At 40.8% G+C, this 26,017-nt stretch overlaps 2 protein-coding genes across 2 annotated transcripts; both read right to left on the bottom strand.

Annotated features, from left to right (window-relative positions):
- Positions 1-884: 884 nt before the first annotated feature.
- On the bottom strand, positions 885-1,829 carry LOC138074478 (olfactory receptor 6N1-like). The gene has a single exon (XM_068966629.1). It carries the CDS (start codon positions 1,827-1,829, stop codon positions 885-887), a length of 945 nt encoding a protein of 314 aa, XP_068822730.1.
- A 9,931-nt stretch (positions 1,830-11,760) lies between these two features.
- Positions 11,761-20,849, bottom strand: LOC138097651 (olfactory receptor 6N1-like). Its single transcript, XM_068993941.1, has 4 exons — positions 19,876-20,849; positions 17,922-18,060; positions 17,640-17,828; positions 11,761-12,108 (listed from the first exon to the last, which is right to left on the bottom strand). The coding sequence occupies exons 1-4, from the start codon at positions 20,847-20,849 to the stop codon at positions 11,761-11,763; spliced, it is 1,650 nt and encodes a 549-aa protein (XP_068850042.1).
- Positions 20,850-26,017: the final 5,168 nt, after the last annotated feature.

Genomic DNA, 26,017 nt, shown 5'->3' with positions numbered 1-26,017 from the left:
CTACTTCTGGAAAAAAGAGAGAAGAGATAGCAAGAAGCCTCTAGCAGAAAGGCTGGCCAGAGAAATCTTTGTTAAATCCCATGCCAATCATGTTCTATAGATATAGGAGAATTATTCTATGGGAAAAAATAGTCTGCATGTCACTCTACACACATCTTCTCCCAGTAAAATAAGTTAAAGTAAATACCAAGTTAACCTTGCGATAGAAATAAAGTATTTCAACGTCATTAGGCAAATACAGGAAGCTCTTAAATAGTATACTCAGTCATTTCAAAAAATGCTGCCCAGGAGAATTATTTCTTAAATGAATTTTCTTTTTGTATTTTCAGTATATTTATGACCATGTTATCCAGATACAAGGAATCTCCAAGCGGGATGCTACAGCTTCATGTCTGATTTGAAGAGAACCTTCAGAAAACTACCAAATCAGTGCCCAGGGATTAGGATCCCAAAATCTGAGACTTGAGGAAAATCTCAAAATAAACTTGACCCATGGGATTGCAAAAAGTCAAATGCGACCGAGCAAACAACCTCCTTTACTACTTTCTCAACGGCTCTCCAAAAATTTCATCTTGAGAAAAGTCTCACAGTTAGTTTGTTTTCTAAATTCTTAAAAACACATTTATCTCTCTAAGTTTTAAATCTACCCAGTAATTTGCATCATTATTATTTGATTATTTTTAATTTATGTGATCTTTCACCCATATTAGATAGGAATGGGTTCAGCCCCATATTTCACCACCTTTCCAAATTTCCCAATTTGCCCTGATATAATACTCAATACATTTAAATTGATATATGCAGTATATTTGACAAATCAATTAGTTGATTGACTAACCAGCTAAAGCCTACCCTTACTAAATGAAGGGCCTATGGCTTGATCCTCAGGGTCTCTTCATCAGAGCCCTAATGCTTTGGGTGACTCTCCTGACAGCCTCTCTCACTTCTTTGTTACGAAAAGTGTAAATAATGGGGTTGAGAAAAGGGGTCAGAAAAGTGTACACCAAGGCAATAAGTTTGTCAGTGCCTTCAGGGCGACTCTCAGGTGGCCCCACATAGACAATGAAAGCAGAGGCAAAGAATAGCACCACTACAGTTATGTGGGAGGAACAGGTGGAAAAGGCCTTGGCACGGCTTGCAGCTGAGGGCAGCTTCAGTACAGCTCTCAGGATACCCCCGTACAGTCCTAAAATGAGCACAAGATTGCAAGCATTGATAATGCCAATTACTGCAATGTGGACTTGAGCGTGCCAACCTGTGTCCACACATGCCAACCACATTAGTGGTGCCAGGTCACAGAAGTAATGAGCCACCTCTTTTAAGCAGAAGGGCAGAGTGGCTGTGAGGCTTGCTGGCACAAGTGCAGCTGAGAAGCCAGCCACCCAAGTGGCCCCTGCTAGCCATAACTGTACCTGTCTGCTCATAAGAGCATGGTAGTGGAGTGGGCGACAGATGGCAAGGTAGCGGTCCAGTGCCATGACACCCAACAGGTAGCACTCAGTCATGCCCAGTGAATGGAAGACATAGAGCTGGAGAAAGCACAAGGTTGGTGAGATGGGTGAACACCCATGGAGCAAGGTGTGCAGCAGCGTGGGAACTGTGGTGCTGACATACCAGAGTTCCAAGAAGGAGAGGACACTGATGAAGAAATACATGGGTGTGGACAGTCTAGAATCTGCCTGAACCAGCACAATGATGAACAAGTTCCCCGCCAGAGTGAGGAGATAGATGCACAGTGTTCCCAGGAAAGCAAGAGGTCGCACGGCTCCAATGGTAGTGAAACCTGCAAGGAGGAAACTCTGGGTCCATGTGTGATTGACAAGGTCCATGGTTCCTAAGAGCAAGAAGAAAAGGGAGAAGATTAACTGCTTCAGGAGTCTTCTTGAGAAATCTTTCCAGAACCAAAAATATTGCACATATAACCCTGAAAATAACTTACACGTTATCAAACCTTACTTTTTAAAAGACAGCTGAAGCCCAGAAGGCAGAAGTGATTTGCGCAATATCTCAGTCTGTTGTTACCAGAACTGGAGTGGAGTCCAGGATTCCTGAATCTCAGATCAGGACTTCTTTGTATAGCCTGTGATACCAAAGTCAGGGGGCCCAGGATATTCTCCTGCATATCCGTTCAGGAAATAAAAGAGATAAGAAATTTTCATGCTCATCTGCTTTTAGTCTAAATGAAAGGTCTCATGATTCTTTAAGACATCCACCTGTACCGTTTCCTCTGTATCCAAACTCAGTTGTTCTTAACTATGGGAAAAGGTGACAAATACTTTCTAAAATGTGACCACTAGCTTCCTTTAGGGAGCCTTTCTGGAATTCAGAAATGTTCTCAGTGAGGACCAAATGAGGAAGAAGAGGAAGAAGAAAGAAATGTGAATACTCCGGAGAATTCCTCAACTATAAGAGCTATCAGGCCAGATAAGGAAACAATGAGTAAACACAGTGCATTTTCAGGAAGGATTCTCAAATAGAATTAATATACTGGGAAGTCTCTAAATCTGATAAATTGATAAAGTCCAGACCCTATGATGTTGGTGTATGACGGGCTGTAGTATAAGATAAAACACGTTCTCTTGGAATAGGCTTTCTAAATGTGCTTGGCCACTAAATGGATATTGAGCCTGGCCATTTCTACTTTTTTTTTTTTTTTCTTTTTTAAATTATCAAAGATTATAATTGTACAACTTTGAGAAGTACAGAACAAAATACAGTTATTGGAGGATAATTGCTGTGTGATACATTTCTCCTCTCTTTACCTCAACTTGCTCTTGTCTAGAATGAAGAAGTTTAAATAGGTGCCTGGACATCCCTTACATCCATGGCTGTTTATGGTTCTCTAAAGCTACTGAAAAATGTTTTGGGGATGAGGGTGGAGGTAGGAGCTCTACACTAAGATCCCAAGAGTTTTCTTCCCACACATATAACAAGCTTCAGCTAGGAAAGGTCAAAGCCCTCTCTCAGTCCTCTTCTTGGGTACCTCTCATCTCCGCTACACTGTTCCTGACCACTACCTGGCTACTTGGGTGGCATTAAGTCTTATAGCTTCTTTTTCAGTGCCCTTTTTACCTCCAAACACTTCCTTATTTATGTCTTGTTTTCCTGGAAATGCTGGCTTCCCAGGGGCTCCTTGCTGTGCTCCCTGGGGTTGCTGAGTTGACTAGCTCTTAGTAGGGGTCCCCCTGGGGCAGAATGTTGGGTGCAGGAAAGCAATGCAGAGTAGCTCTATTTCTCAAGTGGCTTTTCTCAACTTTACAACCCTGACCATAGGGCTCTGGAATCCAGTCTCAAAGACCTTGTGTCCTCTGGACCACTAGAATTTTCTGTAACTTCCATATAGCTTTCTCTAAGAAGAAACAATTCATCTTGTATAAACATGGGCACACGTTAAGAGTCACACTTTGAGCATCTTAAAAGAAGTGAGGTTTTTTTTTTTTTTTTTTTTAAATTTCTTGCAAGATTTCTCATCCAGCTCTTTTTCTGATTACCACTACCTTCATCACCATATAACACAGTCAGCGTGGGCACCACCATTACTTCTATGCTGAACGTCTCCACTTCCATTGATCCCACCACCATCTCTACCTTCATCAAGTCCTTTACTGTTTATACATTGATTCAACCATTGTTTATTAAATATCTAAAATTTATTCTAACTGCACTGTTCAAAGTTTCCTTTACTGGTATTCTTACTATTACTTTTATTACCACCATTATCCTCTTGATGGTTGTTCATTTCGCTACGATCCATTTTATCTATAGCCACATCCTCAACATTGGAGAGATAACCTCAGGTGAGCACTACCTGTCGTGCATGTACTTGGGTGGATGTGGAATCCAAAAAAATAATAGAATAAAAACACTACTGAAAGTAATGCATTTGAATCATTCATACATCCAAATGTACTTTTTTTTCAGAATCAAATTTAAGGACAATTCACTTCCAAATTTAAGATATAGAGGTAACCGTAAAAGGTGAACTAGTACATCAACACTAAAATGAAGGAAATCACTGAATTTTCTGAGATCCAGAAAATTCTGTGGGAGCTGGAGATTTTTGAGACAAAGAAAAAGAAAATATTTGTTTCTAAGATTACTAATGTACCTGCAGGAGTTCACAGAGTCTCTTTGGGGGAAAACCCTCAAGTATTTGGAAATCAGAGGGCTTCCTTCAGTCTTAACCAGCACTGAGTCTACATGCCACTTCACCTGAAATACCTGACCTTTCTCCAGGATGGATAGTTGCCACTGCCCTTTCACCAAATTACTGCCACCTCCCCAGTCCTAAACACCAAAAGCTCTTTGTTTCCATTCTTATTTTATTGAGCTGTAGAAATTAGCCATTTATCTAGAATCCTCAAACACATGATTATGCTATACTTAGAGTAGCCACTATATTACTTATTTTTAGTTCCCTATATATTCAGATCACAATGATATTCCTGTATTCTCTCTTTATAAGGCCTTTATAAGGTCCTCAAAACAGACTTCCTTATTCATTTGTAGTGTCCAGATGCATATCTAAATGCCTTGGCATTGACTGACTATATTAGCAGGCTATCAAAGTGAAAGAGGAGAGTGAAAAAGTTGGCTTAAAGCTCAACATTCAGAAAACTAATATCATGACATCCAGTCCCATCACTTCATGGAAAATTGATCGGGAAACAGTGGAAACAGTGGCTGACTTTATTTTGGGGGGCTCCAAAATTACTGCAGATGGTGATTGCAGCCATGAAATTAAAAGACGCTTACTCCTTGGAAGAAACGTTATGACCAACACAGACAGCATATTAAAAAGCAGAGACATTGTTTTGTCAATAAGGGTCCGTCTAGTCAAGGCTATGGTTTTTCCAATAGTCATGTATGGATGTGAGAGTTGGACTATAAAGAAAGCTAAGTACGGAAGAATTGATGGTTTTGAACTGTGGTGTTGGAGAAGACTCTTGAGAGTCTCTTGGACTGCAAGGAGATCCAACCAGTCCATCCTAAAGGAGATCATTCCTGGATGTTCATTGGAAGGACTGATGTTGAAGCTGAAGCTCCAGTAGTTTGGCCACCTGATGCGAAGAGCTGACTCATTTGAAAAGACCCTGATGCTGGGAAAGATTGAGGGCAGGAGGAGAAGGGGATGACAGAGGATGAGATGGTTGGATGGCATCACCGACTTGATGGATATGAGTTTGGGTAAACTCTGGGAGTTGGTGATGGACAGGGAGGCCTGGTGTGCTGTGGTTCATGGGGTCACAACGAGTCAGACATGACTGAATGCCTGAACTGCACTGAATGTGATATAAATATTGAAGCATAGGAATCATAGAGACTATCTAATGTCAATAGTACAGAAATGAGAGATATATGCTAAAGATTTAGAAGTTTTCAAATATTAGCCTTTCCTAACCAAGAAAGTTGTTTCTTCTTCTTTTGCATCATCACTTCTCAGTAGAGAGTGCTTACCTAACAATTGGTATCCCAGGTGGCACTAGTGGTAAAGAACCCTACCAGCCATTGCAGGAGAGACATGGGTTTGATCCCTGGATCAGAAAGATCCCCTGGAGGAGGGCATGGCAACCCACCCTAGTTTTCTTCATGCCTGAAGAATCCCATGGACAAAGCAGCCTGATGGCCTATGGTCCATAGGGTTGCAAAGAGTTGGACACAACATGCATGCACACACCTAACAATTATTCTGTATCAGAAATGGAACAAGAGGGACTTTCCTGGTGGTCCAGTAGTTAAGACTCTGCACTTCCAATGCAGGGGGTGTGGGTTTCATCCCTGGTCAGAAAACTAAAATCCACACATGCTGTGTGGACAAAATAAATAAATAAATAAAATAAGAAATGGAACAAGAGAAGAAATGATACCTCACACCTCCATCAGCTAATTCATAATGCGGGGGGGTGGGGGGGGAGATGACATTTAAAATTATATAAACAAGATTTAAGTAAAAAAAAAATGAAAAAAGTAAGCTTTAGTGTGTTAGAAAACTCACAGTATCATTGATAATATTTGAAAAATGTTTACTTATTAGAAGTTAAAATGAATAGATAATTTTTAAAGCAATGTTATTATAAGTGATTTTAAAATTCATCTAAACATTGTATATGCTATATTTCTATGTAATGCATTTTAAAAAGCATGATTTAGAGGTCAGAAACATATCAAGTATAGCTAAAATAATGGGAGAAATATGGGAAATCACAGTCACTCATTTGTTTATTTATTTAATACATCTTTCAAACACTTTTTATCAACTGGCCTTATGCTAGGAACTTGGAAAATGAGATGCATAAAACACAGTCCTTTCCCTTAAAGTGCTTACTGCAGAGTTTTCCTGGTGGCTCAGATGATAGAGAAACTACCTGCAATGCAAGACACCCATGATCAAGCCCTGAGTTGGGAAGATATCCTGGAGAAGGAAATGGAGAATCTCATGGACAAAGGAGCCTGGCTGGCTACATTTCATGGGGTTGCAAAAAGTCAGACAAAACTGAGCAACTAACACTTTCACTTTTTCTTTTCACTTGGGAGTGCATGAGTGCCAAGTCACTTCAGTTGTGTCCAACTCTTTGTGGTCCTATGGACCATAGTCCACCAGGCTCCTCTGTCCATGGGATTCTCCAAGCAGGAATACTGAAGTGGGTTGTCATGCCCTCCTCCAGGGGATCTTCCTGACCCAAGGATTTAACCCACATCTCTTAAGTCTCCTGCAATGTCAGGCTAGTTCTTCACCACAAGCACCATCAGAGACAGACCCTCAGATTGGTCACTTACTAATATACAAAAAAATAGGTTTTCAAGTACAAGAAAAGAATTCAACCTCATACACAATGAGATAAATTTGTAACATAAAACTAAAAGAAAAAATACTGTTTCTCAAATATTATATTACAAATGTCCAAAAGTTTGAATATGTACTTTATAAAAGGTGCTATGTGAAAACATGCTTTCATCCACTGCCGATTGGGAAAACTAAACGGCATAATCCCTTTAGGGCAAAATTTAAGAATATTTACTCAAATAATATGTGCATCTGCACTATGACCCAAGAATCCCTTTCCTAGGAATTTGTATGCCCATATATGAAATAATTAATATACAAGGTTATTCATTTCAGTTGTGTATTTAATAGCCAAAGACTGGAGCAACCCAAGAGTCCTTCAATACAGGATTAGTCAAGTTAAAATCACAATGGAATACTATGGAACTTTTTTTTTTTTTTAAGCACTTTTTATAAGGCGATGGAAAAAAGTGAAAGTGAAAGTGAAGTCGTTCAGTCGTGTCCGACTCTTTGCGACCCGTGGACTGTAGCCCACCAAGCTCCTCCGTCCATGTTGAGCTTTAAGCCAACTTTTTCACTCTCCTCTGTCACTTTCATCAAGAAGCTCTTTAGTTCTTCACTTTCTGCCATAAGGGTGGTGTCATCTGCATATCTGAGGCTATTGATATTTCTCCCAGCAATCTTGATTCCAGCTTATGCTTCCTCCAGCCCAGCGATTCTCATGATGTACTCTGCATAGAAGCTAAATAAACAGGGTGACAATATAAAACCTTGACGTACTCCTTTTCCTATTTGAAACCAGTCTGTTGTTCCTTGTCCAGTTCTAACTGTTGCTTCCTGACCTGCATATAGGTTTCTCAAAAGGTAAGTCAGGTGGTCTGGTATTCCCATCTCTTTCAGAATTTTCCTCAGTTTATTGTGATCCACACAATCATAGGCTTTGGCATAGTCAATAAAGCAGAAATAGATATTTTTCTGGAACTCTCTTGCTTTTTCCATGATCCAACGGATATTGGCAATTGGATCTCTGGTTTTTCTGCCTTTTCTAAAACCAGCTTGAACATCTGAAAGTTCACAGTTCATATATTGATGAAGCCTGGCTTGGAGAATTTTGACCATTGCTTTACTAGCGTGTGAGATGAGTGCAATTATGTGGCAGTTTGAGCATTTTGGGGCATTGCCTTTTTTGGGGATTGAAATGAAAACTGACCTTTTCCAGTCCTGTGGCCACTGATGAGTTTTCCAAATTTGCTGACATATTGAGTGCAGCACTTTCACAGCAACATCTTTTAGGATTTGAAATGGCTCAACTGGAATTCCATAACCTCCACTAGCTTTGTTCATAGTAATGCCTCCTAAGGCCCATTTGACTTAACATTCCAGGAAGTCTGGCTCTCTGTGAGTGTGAGTGATCACACCGTCATGATTATCTGGGTCATGAAGATCTTTTTTGTATAGTTCTTCTGTGTATACAAAGAACCTTGCCACCTGTTCTTAATATCTTCTGCTTCTGTTAGGTCCATACCATTTCTGTCCTTTATTGAGCCCATCTTTGCATGAAATGTTTCCTTGGTATCTTTAGTTTTCTTGAAGAGATCTCCAATCTTTCCCATTCTATTGTTTTCTCTATTTCTTTGCATTGATTGCTGAGGAAAGCTTTCTTATCTCTCCTTGCTATTCTTTGGAACTCTACATTCAAATGGGTGTATCTTTCCTTTTCTCCTTTGCTTTTCACTTTTCTTTTCATAGCTATTTGTAAGACCTCCTGAGACAGCCATTTTGCTTTTTTACATTTCTTTTTCTTGGGATGGTCTTGATCCCTGTCTCCCGTACAGTTTCATGAACCTCCATACCTAGTTCATCAGGCACTCTATCAGACCTAGGCCCTTAAATCTATTTCTCACTTCCACTGTATAATCATAAGGGATTTGATTTAGGTCATTCCTGAATGGTCTAGTGGTTTTCCTCCACTTTCTTCAATTTAAGCCTGAATTTGGCAATAAGGGGTTCATGATCTGAGCCCCTGTCAGATTCTGGTCTTGTTTTTGCTGACTGTATAGAGCTTCTCCATCGTTGGCTGCAAAGAATATAATCAATCTGATTTTGGTCTTGACCATCTGGTGATGTCCATGTGTAGAGTTTTATCTTGTGTTGTTGGAAGAGGGTGTTTGCTATGACCAGTGTGTTCTCTTGGCAAAACTCTGTTAGCCTTTTCCCTGCGTCATTCTGTAGTCCAACGCCAAATTTACCTGTTACTCCAGGTGTTTCTTGACTTCCTACTTTTGCATTCCAGTCAGTCCCCTATAATGAAAAGGGCATCTTTTTTGGATCTTAGCATATATAAAAAGCGATAACACTTGCAGAGAACATTTTGTTGTTGTTGCTCAGTCCCTCAGTTGTGTCCAGCTCTTTGCAACTCCATGATCGGCAGCACACCAGGCTTCTCTGTCCTTCACTATTTCCCTGAGTTTAGTCAAACTCATATCCATTGAGTCAGTGATACCATCCAACCATCTCATCCTCTGTCATCCCCTTCTCTTTTTGCCCTCAATCTTTCCCAGCGTCAGGGTCTTTTCCAATGAGTCAACTCTTCCCATCAGGTAACCAAAATATTGGAACTTCAGCTTCAGCATCAGTCCTTCCAATGAATATTTAGGCTTAATCTCCTTTAGGATCGACTGGTTTTGTTAGGGGAAGCACACTGACTGAAACTGCCCACCCTGGCCAGGCACCATAGTAACCATTTGCATGAATTGTTTTATGACAGGAGCTTCTGGTAAGGAACAAAGAACTAATAAGCCACCACCAACCGGAAGAGTTCAGGGCAGGTCAAAAGGAGACACCACATATCCAACCACCTCCCAGAATCCTTCTGTCCCGCATCCATCTTAGCTGAACAAGTGTGTACCACCAGGAAGGACTCTGAGTCAGAATGATTGGCTAAGGACAACCAGGAAACTAATCCCATCACCATAAAACCCAAGACTGTGAGCCATGTGGCAGAGCTGTTCTCCTGGGGTCCCTTCCCCTACTGCTCTCCACCCGGGTGCCCTTTCCCAACAAAATCTCTTGCTTTGTCAGCACATGTGTCTCCTCAGACAATTCATTTCCAAGTGTTATACAAGAGCCCAGTTTTGGGCCCTGGAAGAGGTCCCCCTTCCTGCAACAGTTTGGTCTCCTTGCTGTTCAAGGAACACTTAAGTGAATAGAAAGGTTGTTTTACATAGAGGCAACTAGGCCAGGGACTCTGGTTCCCCCAGGCCCTACAGGAACATTTGAAAGTCATATGTGAGGGGTAGGGAGTCAGTTACTCAACACCCCATTATTTATACCAGTTGGGAAACTGCCCTAAGGATTATCTAAACTTTATATTCTAAAGAGAAAGACCTGAGGAGGTTACAAGAGCAGAAATATTATAAACTGAAGGCTAAGGGAGTTTGAAGCTATGAAAAATCTAAGAAAGAGACTATCTCCTGCTAGACTTGTAAAGTTACTCAGTCATGTCTCACTCTTTGCATCCCCATGGACTGTAATCTGCCAAGGTCTTCTGTTTATTAAATTTTCCAGGCAAGACTACTACAGTGGGTGGCCATTCCCTTCCGCATGGTTTCTTCTTGACCCAGGGATCAAACCTGGCTATCCTGCATTCCAGGCAGATTCTTTACAATCTGAGCCACCAGGGAGTCCAAATCAATGGTGCTACGTTGAATTGTTAATATCTGATGTCTCTGAAACAGGGTTATAAACCCCTAGGCTCACCACACAATATAGATCCACTGTTAATTAACACGACCCAAGTCATTGCTAGGGAAAGCAGTTTCCAGCCATTTTTGGTGCTGCCCCCACAGGGAGTGCCCACAACCATTCCTACATAAAGAGCTTCTAAATAAAACAAGGTATGAGAGGAGAGAAAGAATCAGAATTCAAAAGAAATAGACTTAGTAGCTCAGCAGAATGGAGTTCTGCATTTTGTATTTGGAGGAAGAGCATAGACTTCATGAAAGCCAGGACTTCTGAGGCTATAGAAAGTTGACTTGGACACTTCAAAAGAAAAAGCTTCACTTGGGGAATTATCAATTCTAATGATTCTACACATAATGAAAATGTGAGATATGTGTGAAACTAAGCATTCTCAAGGGATGAAATTCCCACTGCAGAAGTGTAAGTGGAAAATCTTTGAAGTAGTAATAATTAACATTTATATGGTATTTAAGATTCTACTATGTCTTCACTTTACAGATCAGGAAATTGAGACACAGGGAAAGTTGCATGCATTGCCTAAGGTCACAAACAATTAAGTGGTAGAATTAATGTTCCAAACCAGGAAGGCAGGCATCAAAGTTGACATTCTAACTACTACATTGCTCTGCCTCCGGGATAATAAAGCTAACATGTATTGAACACTTAGCATGTGTTGTTTTATTTAAACTTTAGGACTCTTTGTTACAGAATGTTTTAAGGAAGAAAAAATTAAGATCAGAGAGAATTTACTTTCTTTTCTGTACAGGGTTGAGGCAAGATAGATGGGCCTCAGGCTGCACAGCTGAAGTATATTCCCTATGGATAGTGGGTAGGAGAAGTTAAGCCCTGCTATGACAAGAGATAAAAGGCCACGTATTCCTTATTCTCGAAGTAAAGGAAATCTTCCTTACTACACACAAGCAGAAAATCTCCTTTGAGGTCAAAAAGGGAGAGAGGAACACCTCCATAGGAGGTGATGTCAATCTACCTATAGACATCTTTGATAGAATCTATCTTAGCTAAGAGATGCACGTGCACACATGGAAGGATCTGTTATGCCCAAGTTGCGAAATCTCCCAATGACCACCAGGGAGCCGATATCTGATGTAAAAGCAAGAGAGTTTTTCTTACCAAGCTCGAGCTGGGGCTCCCACCAATACCGACGCAGCAGCTATAGGGAGGAGCCCTGAGCTCTGGGTTACATTGCTTATATAGGGTATTATCACGCAAAAAATTCAAAAAACAGGAGTCTCCGGGTCTGATTGGTCACCTTCTGGTGAAGGGTTAGGTTTTGAGTTCTGATTGGCTCTCCTTTCCTGGGCTTGATTTGAATTTCCCGGGCTGGCCAAGGGTTCTGATTGGTTCGCAGGTGGTGGGGTGAGGTCAGGGGATTTCCAAAGGCTCTTTTCCTGGAACCTTACAAAATGGAGTAGCTTAGGTCCTTCATTCCCCCCTTCTCTAGGATCCAGGACAGACCCAATCATGGGTCTGGGGTCAGCTCTATATTGTCTCCTGCTAAGGGGACCGTTGGTAGGGCCGAATATTGGGATCTGTGCACCATGAGCTGCACCGTGTTGATGCGGCTTTTAATGAAGGCCATTTGTTAGTTTAGTAAGCATGGCCTGAGGGTGAGTAGCAGTAACAAGATAATCAGGGGCCCCACCAAGGAGGATATGAGAGTTGTGAACCAGGATTCAAACCAATTTTGAGACATTTTTCTTTTCTTTTTTTTTTTTTTTTTTGACTCAGCCCTTTTTTTTATCTTGGCCAGGGACTCCTTGACTACCCCTGAGTGATTCACATAAAAACAACGTTCTTCCCCTAATGCAGCTCATAGGCCCTCTGAGAGACTTCGTACTCAAGATACTTTTTGGGAATTGGGGCGGAGGTCTCTTTCTTCCGTAACTTCTTCCTGCTGTGCATGGACGTAGGCCTGCCTAATAGAGCAGAAGTCTCTCTCTACCTGATCTAAGTTGGAGTTTTCCACATCTGAAAGCAGCTTCTACCCTTGTAGTAACAGCAATTTAGTTGGCCCCTCTCAGAGATGAAATAGACAAGGGCCAAACAGGAGACCTAACAGGATGGTCATCTCTGGTCCCCGGAAACAGAAGGCAACATCTGGGGTGAGGGTTGCAGGCTTTGTGACCCCTTCTGATGGGTTGGTGGTGAGGCAACAGAGTTGTGCTCCAGGAATCTTGTGTTCAGTCTGAAGTTACCATCTTCCACCTGGGTGGGGGCTCAAAGACATTGTTATGCATACTTCTTTTGAGTAGGAACCAGGACTCTGTCTGGAGGCTGTACCAACCTTTGATTGTTTCTTTTTTTGTATCCCCTCCCTTCCCTGATTAGCAATTGTTTGAATCCATGCTTTGGAATTCAGGGAAGGCCAAGGAGGCTGAACAAAGTCTATATCCTACAGATAAGAAATGGAGAACACAGAACAGATCTGTACTCCAGAGCCCCACAGAGTCCCGCTCAGTTTTAATTTTAGGGAACTAGGCAACTATGACTGTGATAACTTCTTGTCAAAATGGGGCATAGGACTGCCCCAGCTTGGAGTATAGACACTGAATTGGAAGTATTTCTGAGTTCCAAGTTTTAGATCTGAGTCTTGTATGATTAAAATCCTAATCTCATTTCTTTTTAGAAGAATAGGTCTGAAACTCAGTCTGGACCTGGCACTTCAGGGAGACTTGTAACCATGTAGCCAGTTGCCTAGTTTTATAAAAAGTAAGGTTACTAGCTTCCAGCAGACATTGTTTTGAAAATGGTGGCATCCAAGCCTGACACGACTCAGAAAACTCAAGTGTTTAGCAATACAAGGTCTAGTCTGAAAGTACACCCGTAGCATCACCTAGTTATTTCCCAGGATATCTGAACCATAGCTACTCTATTTTGACTTTTAATTGTAAACTTTTCCTTAATAGCCAAAGCAGATTTCACCGTTAATGATGTCAGTGTTTCTCTAGGTACGAGAAGATGCAAGAATTGGGACTCATAAAATCTTTTCCTGAAGAGATCTAACTATCTGAAAGCCTGTTCTGCCAGTTTTTCTCAGAGCAGAGTGCCTCATTCCTGATTTTCACCCTGAACTCCTTTCAGGGGTGTTGAAAGTCAGCAGTTGCAGCGGCCATGATTTAATCTTTGTAGATGCAGATGGCGAGTGTCATTCTTCAGTTGGCAGAGCCCCTTTTTGCTCATAAACTTGACTATGATTATGAGGGGGGCACTTCATGACCATTTTATCCCATGTTGCTGAGAGTGTCCATTCTCAGGTAAACAGGCCACTCCATATGCTATTAATGGACTAGGCCATAAAACAGCATCTAAAATTATCTGGACCACCTGTCTTACTAGCTTTTTGGTCCAGGAAAATATTCCCTCTTGTTGCTTCTTGGCATATTTAGAGTTACACTGTTAGCATCATCAATCTCATATGGGACTGTATATTATTCTATTAGAGGCTTCACACACAAACAGTGTAAGAAACAGCAATTTTGTAAAACAGGTGAAATACAAATAACATAGCCGGCAGTATTAGTAAAGTCACAAGTAAGACTTATGTTAAGAACTTCCATTAGATGTAGCCCAGTATATCTTCAGGTTACCTGACTTAGTCTGCCCTGTAGAATCTTTATCTTTCAGGGAAATTATATATTGGCACCATCTATAAGGAACATAACCCAGTTTTCTAGAGTCACTAGACTGATTATCTTTAGTATGATTTAATTTTTTAAGTAAATTTTTTCATGGCCAACCAATTAGAGTCTGGTAATAGAGAAATTTACCAAGGTAATCCAGAACTAGACACAGGTTATTGGCCACAAACCCAACAATTGGATTGATTTTTAAAACTAGCATAGGATCAAGCCTATGATAGAAAAGCATTTGACTTATATGCAAAGGTCTAAGAAGTCAAGAAAACATAAATGATCATACGAATCAGGTCCAGCATCTTGGGGAAGCTGTCTTCCTCTGATGTCATCGTCTTCTCATCCTGGTATAGTGTAGTTTCTCCTGATAAAAAAAATCCTTCCATCCATGTTGGAGACAGTCCCTTAAATTATGTCTTTTTCCATTCCTGGTGGCAGGTCATGAGACATCTGATCTTCATCCAAAGATAGATTACTGAGATAAGCTTCAGAAACAAACTTAGGGTGTTCTTCAAGAATTCAATTAAATTTTACATTAACATCACATAACATCAAAGAACTATCTAAGAGATGAGTCTTACTAGATGCAGACCTCCATTAACAAACTGGTATTTAACATTTTGAAATATCTTTTTCTCCTTAAAATTACCCTTATTTTTATTAAATATAACCAAATTAAGGCTAGTTTGTTTGCAGAATAGGTCTGTTCTCACTGATTTTGGTCTGATGATTTTTATAACCATAATTCATTATAGGCTTTTTATTTTGCTGAAACATTTATAGAGTCTCAGACTGAACTTTTAAAATAAAATAGGGCTGGGAAACTCACACCAAAGGCTTATCACAGATTTTGCCTAACAAATCTAGGTGAATTCTTCCTTTTTTAAGGTCTCAAAAATTTCTTGAGATTTTTGTATCTGTGAGATAAACTTCCTAACTCATTTGATAAACTTACTGGAAACCTAAGAACTTCCAATTTTTGAAGGAGTCAGAGAGAAAATATAATTGTTTTGTTTATAACATTTAATTTTACCAAAGTATTGTCATAATTAGTTTGAAAGGAAGATTTCCCCTATTCCCTGAAAACATAAGATTCAACCCCATAATTTTTCAGATAGAAACCATAAAAGTTATAAGCATATTCACTGGTTCATTCAGTCCTTTTGCTAACTTTTGTGAAGTCATCAGGTTTTCCATTAAAATATCAGGACATATGAGAATGTTAAAAACTCCATATAATTTTTAGGATCTGTATTAGTAATTTTACCATACATTATAACCTGAGTGGATTTATTACTCATCTGATAATCTTTTCCATGTAATTTAACCAACCAAATAAGCACAGTTTAATATCTCTCTTTGGGATGTTCCAGGGGCCCTCTGAAACATCCCAAAGTTAGCTAGAGATCAAAAGAACTTCAAAAGAGTTCTATTTAGGAAGTTTTATCAAAGAGATCAGTTAAAAGGGTTTAGAACATTTGGTCAGATTTTAAGTTACACCAATCTGGAGAGACTATTTTAGACGGATATTTTTAAGGAATAATTATTCTTAATAGAGTTTATATAAAAGCTCATATCTCATTTATACTTTTTAGAAGTTTTTTTTTTTTTTTAACTTGAGGTAATTTTCTTGTTGACAAACTTGTAACAGATATAATATTTAACTCATATTAAACCTAGGTACAATGAAAATATTTTACTTAACGTTAAGTACTCTAAGACATGTCTATATTAAATAGGTCAACAAACAAACATTAATATCAGGTATTTAACACTGAATATTTCCCAGTTCACATAAACCTGGAATTTATTGTTTAATTTAGAATTACTTGATTTGTAAGCGCTTATCTTTTTTTAAGCCAAATAAATAGAGCTCATATACAAAAATATTACCAAGACATATTTAGACAGACACAGTGTAAGATCTAGTTTCAAGTCTTTTTTTTTTTTTTTTTCCTTTTTCCTCAGTGTCAGAAGTTAGAGATGGTCTAGATAAGTGTTCCTGAGAGCCCTGGTCTCAAGGCACAGGGAAAGAACATCAAGTTTTAACAAAATGGTGGCAGGTCTAAACCACATGGTTGCCAGACAAAGCAAAATTTCCTTTTCCAGGGGATCTTCTCGACCCAGGGATCGAACCCAGGTCTTCCGTATTGCAGGCAGCCACTTAACCTTGGCTCCATCAGAGAAGCCCTTAAATATAAAAATACAGTCCCTCAGAAAACCTTCTATAGAGACACAGAACTTCAGATCCAAGTACTAACATCAAAGATTTCAAGGAAGGAAAGGAAGCCAGGTTGAAAAAGAAGGGAGAGGAGGCAGGAGAGGGGGGGCAAAAGGGGTGGCCTTACAGACGTCTCCTGCTACCTACAGATACCCAGGCGTTACGGGACTTTTCCCTGGGCCTCCAGAGAAGGGAGGACTGGAGCTCGGCCCTACCAGAAATCGGAACCAGAATTCGAGTTCTCTGCCAAGAGGAGGTGATCAGTCTCCAATCCTCAGCTCAGGCTGAGGGCCCTTCAACCAGATTCCTGCGTCCAGGACCGGGGAACTAGAAAAACAGGGAAGGATAGGAAGGGTTAAGGAGAGGAGACAGAGAGGGAAGGGGAGAGAGATCAATAAAGTCTCTTGTTCCTTACCGGTTGAGGCACTCTGGCCAGTTGTCCACGTCAGGAGGAGACCAGGGACGAAAGGGTCCCAGTTGCAGCCGCTGGGTCTGGTCCATTGGCAGGCAAGCTGGCCCCTGAGTACCCCAAGTGGTCAGGATGTCAGTCTCGGTGAAGAAGAGTCCCTGCCAGAGTCGCCATTTGTTGCAGGAAGAGGGACCCCTTCCAGGGCCCGAAACTGGGCTCTTGCCTAACACTCGGAAATGAATTGTCCGAGGAGACACATGAGCTGACAAAGGGAACTCGGTCAGGGTGTCTGATCCACACTCAGAAGATGATATCTTGGACTTGGTGTACATTTCCCAAGTCAGAGGTGCCTTCTGAGGGCCAGCCTACATGGAAGGTTGGCCATTCTGCGCTGCAAAAAGTGATTAATTTATTCCTTTTAATTTTTACACTGAGGTCATGAGCACGCATCTTGACCTCCTTAAATTTATCAGTAACCAAGGATAGAGGTGTGGGGCTAGAATGGCGTTGCCCCATCATCCCTGGATCAGTCAGATATTGGTAAATTAACACAGACAATACGAACAGCCACACAAACAGACAGAGAGACAGGAGAAATACACCTCTGGGAGTCCAGAGGTAAAACTGAACAACAACGGCCTCCGGCCATTCAGCGGGAGTGACCCGCTATTGTCTACAGAGAACAGGGGCACTCCGTCCCCCCACGCAGGGGTCGGGGATGTCTCCCAACGACCCCCACCGGTGACTCTCTGGCGCGTCCGCCGGAGTCGTATACCGGTCTCAGATACCAGGCCCTACCAGGAGTGAAAAGAAAGACAGAAAAAAGCTTACCGGCTGCAGATGACTCTCCAGATCAGTCTTCCCTTGGAGCCGGTGGGAGATCCCGGACAAACCCCCAAATGTTATGCCCAAGTCGTGAAACCTCCCAATGACCACCAGGGAGCCGATATCCGATGTAAAAGCAAGAGAGTTTTTATTACCAAACTCGAGCTGGGGCTCCCACCGATACCGACACAGCAGCTACAGGGAGGAGCCCAGAGCTCTGGGTTACACTGCTTATATAGGGTATTATCGTGTGAAAAATTCAAAAAACGGGAGGGTCTGATTGTTCACCTTCTGGTGAAGGGTTAGGTGCTGTGTTCTGATTGGCTCTCCTTCCCCGGGCTTGATTCGAATTTCCTGGGCTGGCCAAGGGTTCTGATTGGTTCGCAGGTGGTGGGGTGAGGTCAGGGGATTTCCAAAGGCTCTTTTCCTAGAACCTTACAAAATGGAGTAGCTTAGGTCCTTCAGATCCTGACATAAACCAAATATAAACTCAGAACCAGGCAAAGCAAGATGATTGGCCAGAGGAAACCTGAAAGACACATACCCCATGTGAAGTGATTTAAACTACTAAAAGAGTGAGCCTCTCTGAGCCCGCCAGTGCATCTATCCACACATATGTTTTTTCTTCCTAATAAACAGTTTGTTTCACAGCTTTTCATGTCTATGTGAAATTCATTTCTACACAGCTGATGGGCCAGGGTTTTGTCACTGGCCACTCACTTGTCCCTGGTGGCCTGGTGGCTAGAATTCAGCACTGTCACTGCCATAGGCCTCAATCTCTGGCAGGAGATTGAAATCCTCCTTCAACCTCTGGAGCTGGAGGCCACCTGAGATCAGGATGACACAGTCAAAAACAGTAAAACTTGGATTTGAACCATTACTTTCCTCTCTCCATTCCAGATTTTCAGATCTTACCATCTGAGTCTGGTCCAGATCCTGCTTTCTTTAAAATATGTTGCAATCACAGAATCAAAACTTGCTAAGCAGGAAGGAATGTAAGCAGTCATTAACTCCTTACTGACACCTGGCAAAGAGTGCAACTGAGGAAGTCTTGCTAAGGTCTCCCAGCCCACTGAAGTGGATCTGGGGTTAAAACCATGTCTCTTGACAGCAAGTGTGGTAATCTTTCTAGTGTCATCATGTAGATAATGAGATGATTCTTTCTTCTTCAAAAGATCTTATGACGATTAAATTAAAAATACATTTGAAAGCAGCTGTCACTATTCTAGCATAGGACAAACATACCAAAAATAATTGATTTGATTTTTTTAGCAGTTACATAAGAATGAAAACTAGAGGGAGTATTTAAATCCCACACAGTGACCCAGTCTCTACCAAGATCCTGGTTCTGTCTTTCTCAAAACCCTGACATCTTTAGGCAGGGGCTAGATCTACAGTTCACATATTGCTAAAGTACAGAAATTAAACCTGAGCAATAATTTTCAAACTTTGCTAGGCAGAAAAAGTGGTAAGGGAGCTGGGGAAAAAGAAGGGAGAGAATGAGGTCATAGCTACAGGTCCCCATCTCTATTTTTTATTTCAATATGCTTTCTACATTGTACAGGTGTGCTTGCAAAGCTTTTTGTTGGTCTCTTTGTTGTTTGGTTTTTATTTTATTTATTTGTGGAATATAGCTCCAGATCACTCTAAGGCATATTCCACAGTATTAGAAGGGAATTCAGAGTGCACTCTCATCTCCAACACTTTTGTCTCTCCCCATTAGACAGTAAATTATTATCTAAAGTTTCTAGCCTCCTACCTAACAGGGTCATTGTCTTCTCTGGTGAGCTAACTTTGATCACATGATCTCCCCAGATCACTGGGTTATTGATAAGTTTTCTGCCTATGGCTCATGGCTTCACATCTGAAACTTACACAGGTTATAATTTTTGGCCAGCCTTGTTTTCCACTTTTTCGATCTTATTCTGGGGATCTTATCTCGATAAAAGTGCCACCTCTCAGCTTTAGTTTGCTTTCTTTCTCTCAGTGTCTTACTCTTTCCCTCAGCCATAAGCTCAAAAACATTTGCATGTTCTCTGGTTTGTTTTTCTTCCTTTGTGGCACATCTCTCCCATTTGTTTGGAATGGAACCAAAGACATAACTTCTTTCTCTATATATATTCCAACTCTGATTAATCCAGGCTTATGTCTTCTTCCATGAGTGATTTCATTTCCCTGGCATTTACTTTAACTCTGGGAAGATGATTGACTAACCAACTGGGTGATTCATTCCTACAGTTACCAAGAAACCTCAAAATGATAATAGAGATTGTCAAGCTTCCTGCAAAATGGTCCGTATCTGACCCGGACCCTTTTCATAGCCTCCTTCACCTCCTTGTTTCGAAGGGTATAGATGATAGGATTGAGAAAGGGAGTAAGAAGGGCATACACTAAAGCAATATGCTTGTCTGTGCCCTCAAGGTGACTCACAGGTGAGCCCACATAAACTGTGAAGGCAGAAGCGTAAAAAAGCACCACTACAGTTATGTGGGAGGAACAGGTGGAAAAGGCCTTGGCACGGCTGGCAGCTGAGGGAAGCTTCAGCACAGCTCTCAGGATACCCCCATACAATCCTAAAATGAGCACAAGATTGCACCCTGTGACCACACCAATAACTGCCCCATAGACCCCATTATGCCACTTTGTATCCACACATGCCAACCTCATTAGTGGTGCCAGGTCACAGAAGTAATGAGCCACCTCTTTTAAGCAGAAGGGCAGAGTGGCTGTGAGGCTTGCTGGCACAAGTGCAGCTGAGAAGGCAGCCACCCAAGTGGCCCCTGCTAGCCATAACTGTACCTGTCTGCTCATAAGAGCGGGGTAGTGGAGTGGGCGACAGATGGCAAGGTAGCGGTCCAGTGCCATGACACCCAACAGGTAGCACTCAGTCATGCCCAGTGAATGGAAGACATAGAGCTGGAGAAAGCACACAGTTGGTGAGATGGGTGAACACCCATGGAGCAAGGTGTGCAGCAGCGTGGGAACTGTGGTGCTGACATACCAGAGTTCCAAGAAGGAGAGGACACTGATGAAGAAGTACATGGGTGTGGACAGTCTAGAATCTGCCTGAACCAGCACAATGATGAACAAGTTCCCTGCCAGAGTGAGGAGGTAGATGCACAGTGTCCCCAGGAAAGCAAGAGGTCGCACGGCTCCAGTGGTAGTGAAACCTGCAAGGAGGAAACTCTGGGTCCATGTGTGATTGACATGATCCATGATTTCTAGGAGCAAGGAGTAAAAACAAAGGATTAATAAACATCAAGACTTTTCCTCTATTCAGAAATTTTCCCTAGTGCCAAGAATACTGAATTTGAGCACCTTAAAGGAACTTGATATTATCTAAACAATACTCCTCACTTTGCAATAGAAGAGTTGCAGCCCTAAAGGCACACAGGGTGGGACCCAACAGAAACTGTTGTTTCCAGAACTGGAACTAGAACTCAAGGCTCCTTGTGCCAGTTATACTCTTTTCTACTCTCTTCTCCACTGTGGAATTTTCCACAGTTTATTGTGATCCACACTGTCAAAGGCTTTGGCATAGTCAATAAAGCAGACATAGATGTTTTTCTGGAACTCTCTTGCTTTTTCAATGATCCACAGGATGTTGACAGATCCATAGTGCTTGATAATAACTCACTTTGAAAGATGATCCACAAAGAAGAAATGTGCCAGGAATTTTCAAAGAGGAAAACCATGAAGACAGGACACCAGCAACAAGTCTTATTATATTTACAAAAGAAAAGGCCTTCCTCTAAGTCAGGGATTCTGCTTTGAGAACGCACTCTGTTGCTAACAGGCAGTACACTTCAGGCTAAGCAACTTCTTTTTCTCTAGCATAAAAAAGTTTGAACTGATGTTTTCTAAAACTTACAACACAGATAATTTACAGTTCCCCCAAACCACTGAAAATGTTTCTGGGCTGTGGGAAACATCAGCACCATGGTTCCTAGCATTTTTTCTCATCCTCTAATCCTCTTCCTCAGCTCCACTCATCTCTGTACATTATCCCAAATTACTATCTGTCTGGATGAATTTAGAACTTGCAGCATCTTCCTCATCATTCTTTTACCCCAAGACACTTCTGTACTTATATCTCATGTTCCTGGAAATGCTGGCTTCCCAGGGGATGCATAATGTGTGTTCATTGGTGTTGTTGGGTATGATGAGCTCTCAAAAGAGGTTCCTGTGGTGGAAGGTTGTTGGGCACAGAAAAGTGACCCAGAGTAGCACTATTTCTCAAATGACTTTTCTAAACCTTGCAACCCTGACTGTTGAGCTCTGGGATCAAGTCTCAGGGAGACTGCCTTTTCTAGGCCACTTTGAAAACTTTGCAAAAATTCCATATAGCTTTCTATGGAAAGAGACAACCCATCTTGCATAATTTTATGCATACATACAGAATAGCACACTGAGTGGCCCAGAAGTGAGTTTCATCTTCTGAAAAATTGTGTTGCGAGGAGTTTTCTCAGTTTCATTTCCATGCAACTCCTATAATAAGAGCTAGGTGATCTAAGAAGAGTAAATCATCATTACTCACTGCTAACCTTACCACAAGTTTCCTTTGTAGCTCAATTGGTAAAGAATCTGCCTGCAACTCAGGAGACCTGGGTTTGATCCCTGTGTCGGAAAGATTCCCTGGAGAAGGAAATGGCAACCTACTCCAGTATTCTTGCCTGGAAAAGCCCATGGACAAAGAAGTCTGGCAGGATACAGTCCATGGGGTCATAAGAGTTGGACACAACTTAGTGGCTAGACCACCAACTTTACCACGACCTTCCCTTTTGGCTCAGTGATAAAGAATCTGCCTGTGATACAGGAGACACAGGTTCAGTCCCTGGGTCAGGAAAACCCCTGGAGTAGGAAGTCAATTTATCCATTGATTCTTTACTATTGAATATTTACAATGTACCAAACACCATTCTAGACCACAAAAGCCACCAGCATTGTTGTCATTTATTCCACTACCACCATTATAATTATATGGAACACCTACATACTGTTTTTTCCAATAGTCATGTATAGATGTGAGAGTTGGACCATAAAGAAAGCTGAGCACCAAAGAATTAATGCTTTTGAACTGTGGCATTGGAGAAGACTCTTGAGGGTCCCTTAGACTGCAAGGAGATCCAACCAGTCAATCCTAAAGGAAATCAATCATGAATATTCATTGGAAGGACTGATGCTGAAGCTGAAGCTCCAATACTTTGGCCACCTGATGCAAAGAGCTGACTCATTAGAAAAGACCCTGATGCTGGGAAAGATTGAAGGTAGGAGGAGAAGGGAACAACAGAGGATGAGGTGATTGAATGGCATCACTGACTCAATGGACTCCGGGAGTTGGTGATGTACAGGGAAGCCTGGTGTGCTGCAGCCCATGGGGTCACCAAGAGTTGAACATGACTGAATGACTGGACTGAACTGAACTGAACATAATGGTTATTCAGTTTTCCATAGTTCTGTCATTTTTTATTACTGTCAGCATTATCTTCATAAGAGCCCTAAAGTCAGTTCATTCAAATTCTGACCTTGATTGGGCATTATACATAAGCATGGACTGTTTGGATATAAAAATCATATAAGAAAGAGATTGAAAGAATTAGTCCACTGGGGAATAGTAGATTTGCATCAAAGGTCAGTGTAAATGTGGTTTCACATTTAGGAATCAGAGGCAGAAGACAAGATAACAGCAAAATTAAATTGGCTATCAGAATGTTAACCAGGAAAGGTTTGCAGATAGACCACATAAACTTGAGAGAATTCATTCAACTCCTCGAATCAGCCAGGAAAATCTTCCTGTGAGACCTTGAGTTGTTTTAATGACATTAAAGTGTGATATTTGATTTTGAGTGTTTTGCTTTAGAAAATAATGTAACCTCAAGATTGGAAGAATTAATCTTTGAGAATTTTTTTTTTTTCTTTTCTGATGCTTGAGCATGTAGGTGATCTCATCCAGTCTTTTCTAGCCTTCTGAAGAGATTCCACTTCAAGTGAAACAACTGACATTTCTCCAGGATAAATGGTTCAGTTCAGTTCACTTCAGTCACTCAGTCATGTCCGACTCTGTGACCCCATGAATCGCAGTACGCCAGGCCTCCCTGTCCATCACCAACTCCAAGAGTTCACTCAAACTCACGTCCATTGAGTCAGTGATGTCATCCAGCCATCTCATCCTCTGTCGTCCCCTTCTGCTCCTGCCCCCAATCCCTCCCAGCATCAAAGTCTTCTCCAATGAGTCAACTCTTCACATGAGGTGGCCAAAGTACTGGAGTTTCAGCTTTAGCATCATTCCTTCCAAAGAAATCCCCTGGTTGATCTCCTTCAGAACGGACTGATTGGATCTCCTTGCAGTCCAAGAGACTCTCAAGAGTCTTCACCAACACCACAGTTCAAAAGCATCAATTCTTTGGCTCTCAGCCTTCTTCACAGTCCAACTCACACATCCATACATGACCTCAGGAAAAACCATAGCCTTGACTAGATGGACATTAGTTGGCAAAGTAATGTCTCTGCTTTTGAATATGCTATCTAGGTTGCTCATAACTTTTCTTCCAAGGAGTAAGCGTCTTTTAATTTCCTGGCTGCAATCACCATCTGCAGTGATTTTGGAGCCCAAAACAATAAAGTCTGACACTGTTTCCACTGTTTCTCCATATATTTCCCATGGAGTGATGGGACCGGATGCCATGATCTTCGTTTTCTGAATGTTGAGCTTTAAGCCACCACTGCCATTTGATGAAATTGCTATATCCTTCACACTCCCAAATACAAAAACACTTCTAATTTGTAGCTTCATTTATGGATCTATAAGACAGATTCTGGGACAGACTTTCCCCATGCTTTGGAGTACTCAGTTGTATACCATCATGGCTTGCACTAAAACAGTATATAAGGCTGTTTGCTTGCCTTCAGAAAACAATCACTATTATACAAATACTTGTTCATAAGAAGTTCAAATACAAATCCAAATCAATACAAAATAATATGCAAAATATTTAGCACTGTAGATAAATGAGTGAAATATAGCTTAAAGGTAGCACAAAGAGGGAAAATAGAAGTTGGAGCATTCCAAGCTTAGGAAATTGTTTATTTTCCTCTCATGTCATGCCCCACCAGCAAAACATGCTCTCTTAATAATACATATCCTGTATTAGAAATGGAGCAAAAGAAAAGAGCAAGGTGTGATACCTCCATCAAGAGATCTGTGATTTAGCAGATGAGACAATGAAGAATATCTGTTAGAGTGTTAGGTGAAAAAAACAGTATTTCAAGTTTCAACAGGGTACAATGATTATTAATATTTGAAAAACCTGTTACAAGAAATTATTAGAAAGGAATAGGTGAAAAATTGTTTTAAAAGTAATTTTATAAGTAATTCAAATTTTATTTATCTATATATTCTATATTATGCATACATTTACATGAAATATTGTTTTACGAAAAAGAAATGTGATCCAAAGGTTAGAAAAAAGTGTTAACAAAAGGAAACAATAGTGTATGGAGAGGGGAAATCAATGATTCTGTTATTCATGAAATACGTTTAGTAAATGCTTCTTATTTCCCATACCTCTTACTGGGCAAAGTTATGAAATGAATAATACATAATCCCTTTCCTCATGATGCTTAATTTGGAGTGTGGGCAATCTATCCCCAAATAGGCATTTATAAAAGAATAGGGACACTTAAATACATGAAAAGATATACATCTTAACTCATAATGACACATGCAACATTAAACTACACTGAGATACTTTTATCACCTTCAGACTGACAAAAATCCAGATGTTTTAAGCACACTTTATTGGGCCAACTGCAGGGAAATAGACATTTTCATACTTTCCTCATAAAAGAATAAAATAATAAAATAAATTTGGAGAAAAATTCATCAATCTTTATGCAAACTACATAGTTACTTGTGCCTAGCAATCCCACTTCTAGGAATTCATCTTGCATATATGTATATGAAATGATATATACACAAGGTTGTTCTTTGTAGTTCTGATTGTAATAGCAAGACTAGAACCCATGACCCCTTCAGCACTGGACTGTTTAAATTATGTACACAATGAACTATTTATTATGTTGAGAAAGGACTTTCTGCAGCGATCAGAAAAGGTCTCCAGGGGTCTTATGAGGACACTCATATTTACTTGTTTTTATGTAACGAAACACTGCAGAGTTTAGGAAACACAGATGAAAATTGTTTTATATTCTGGGCAGTGGGGATAGCATGGGACAGATGGACCTGGATTGGAGAAATATTCTTCTATTGATTTATATACATTTTTATCAGTTATTTTGATTTTTAATAATGTAGGTATAAATTCCAGTTGAGCTATTTCAAATCCTGAAAGATGATGCTGTGAAAGTGTTGCACTCAATATGTC

The sequence above is a fragment of the Capricornis sumatraensis genome, chromosome 2, assembly GCF_032405125.1.
Source record: "Capricornis sumatraensis isolate serow.1 chromosome 2, serow.2, whole genome shotgun sequence".
NCBI classification, from domain to species: Eukaryota; Metazoa; Chordata; class Mammalia; order Artiodactyla; family Bovidae; genus Capricornis; species Capricornis sumatraensis.
Note: the sequence above shows the minus strand (reverse complement) of the source record. Positions and strands in the feature narration are given on the sequence as shown.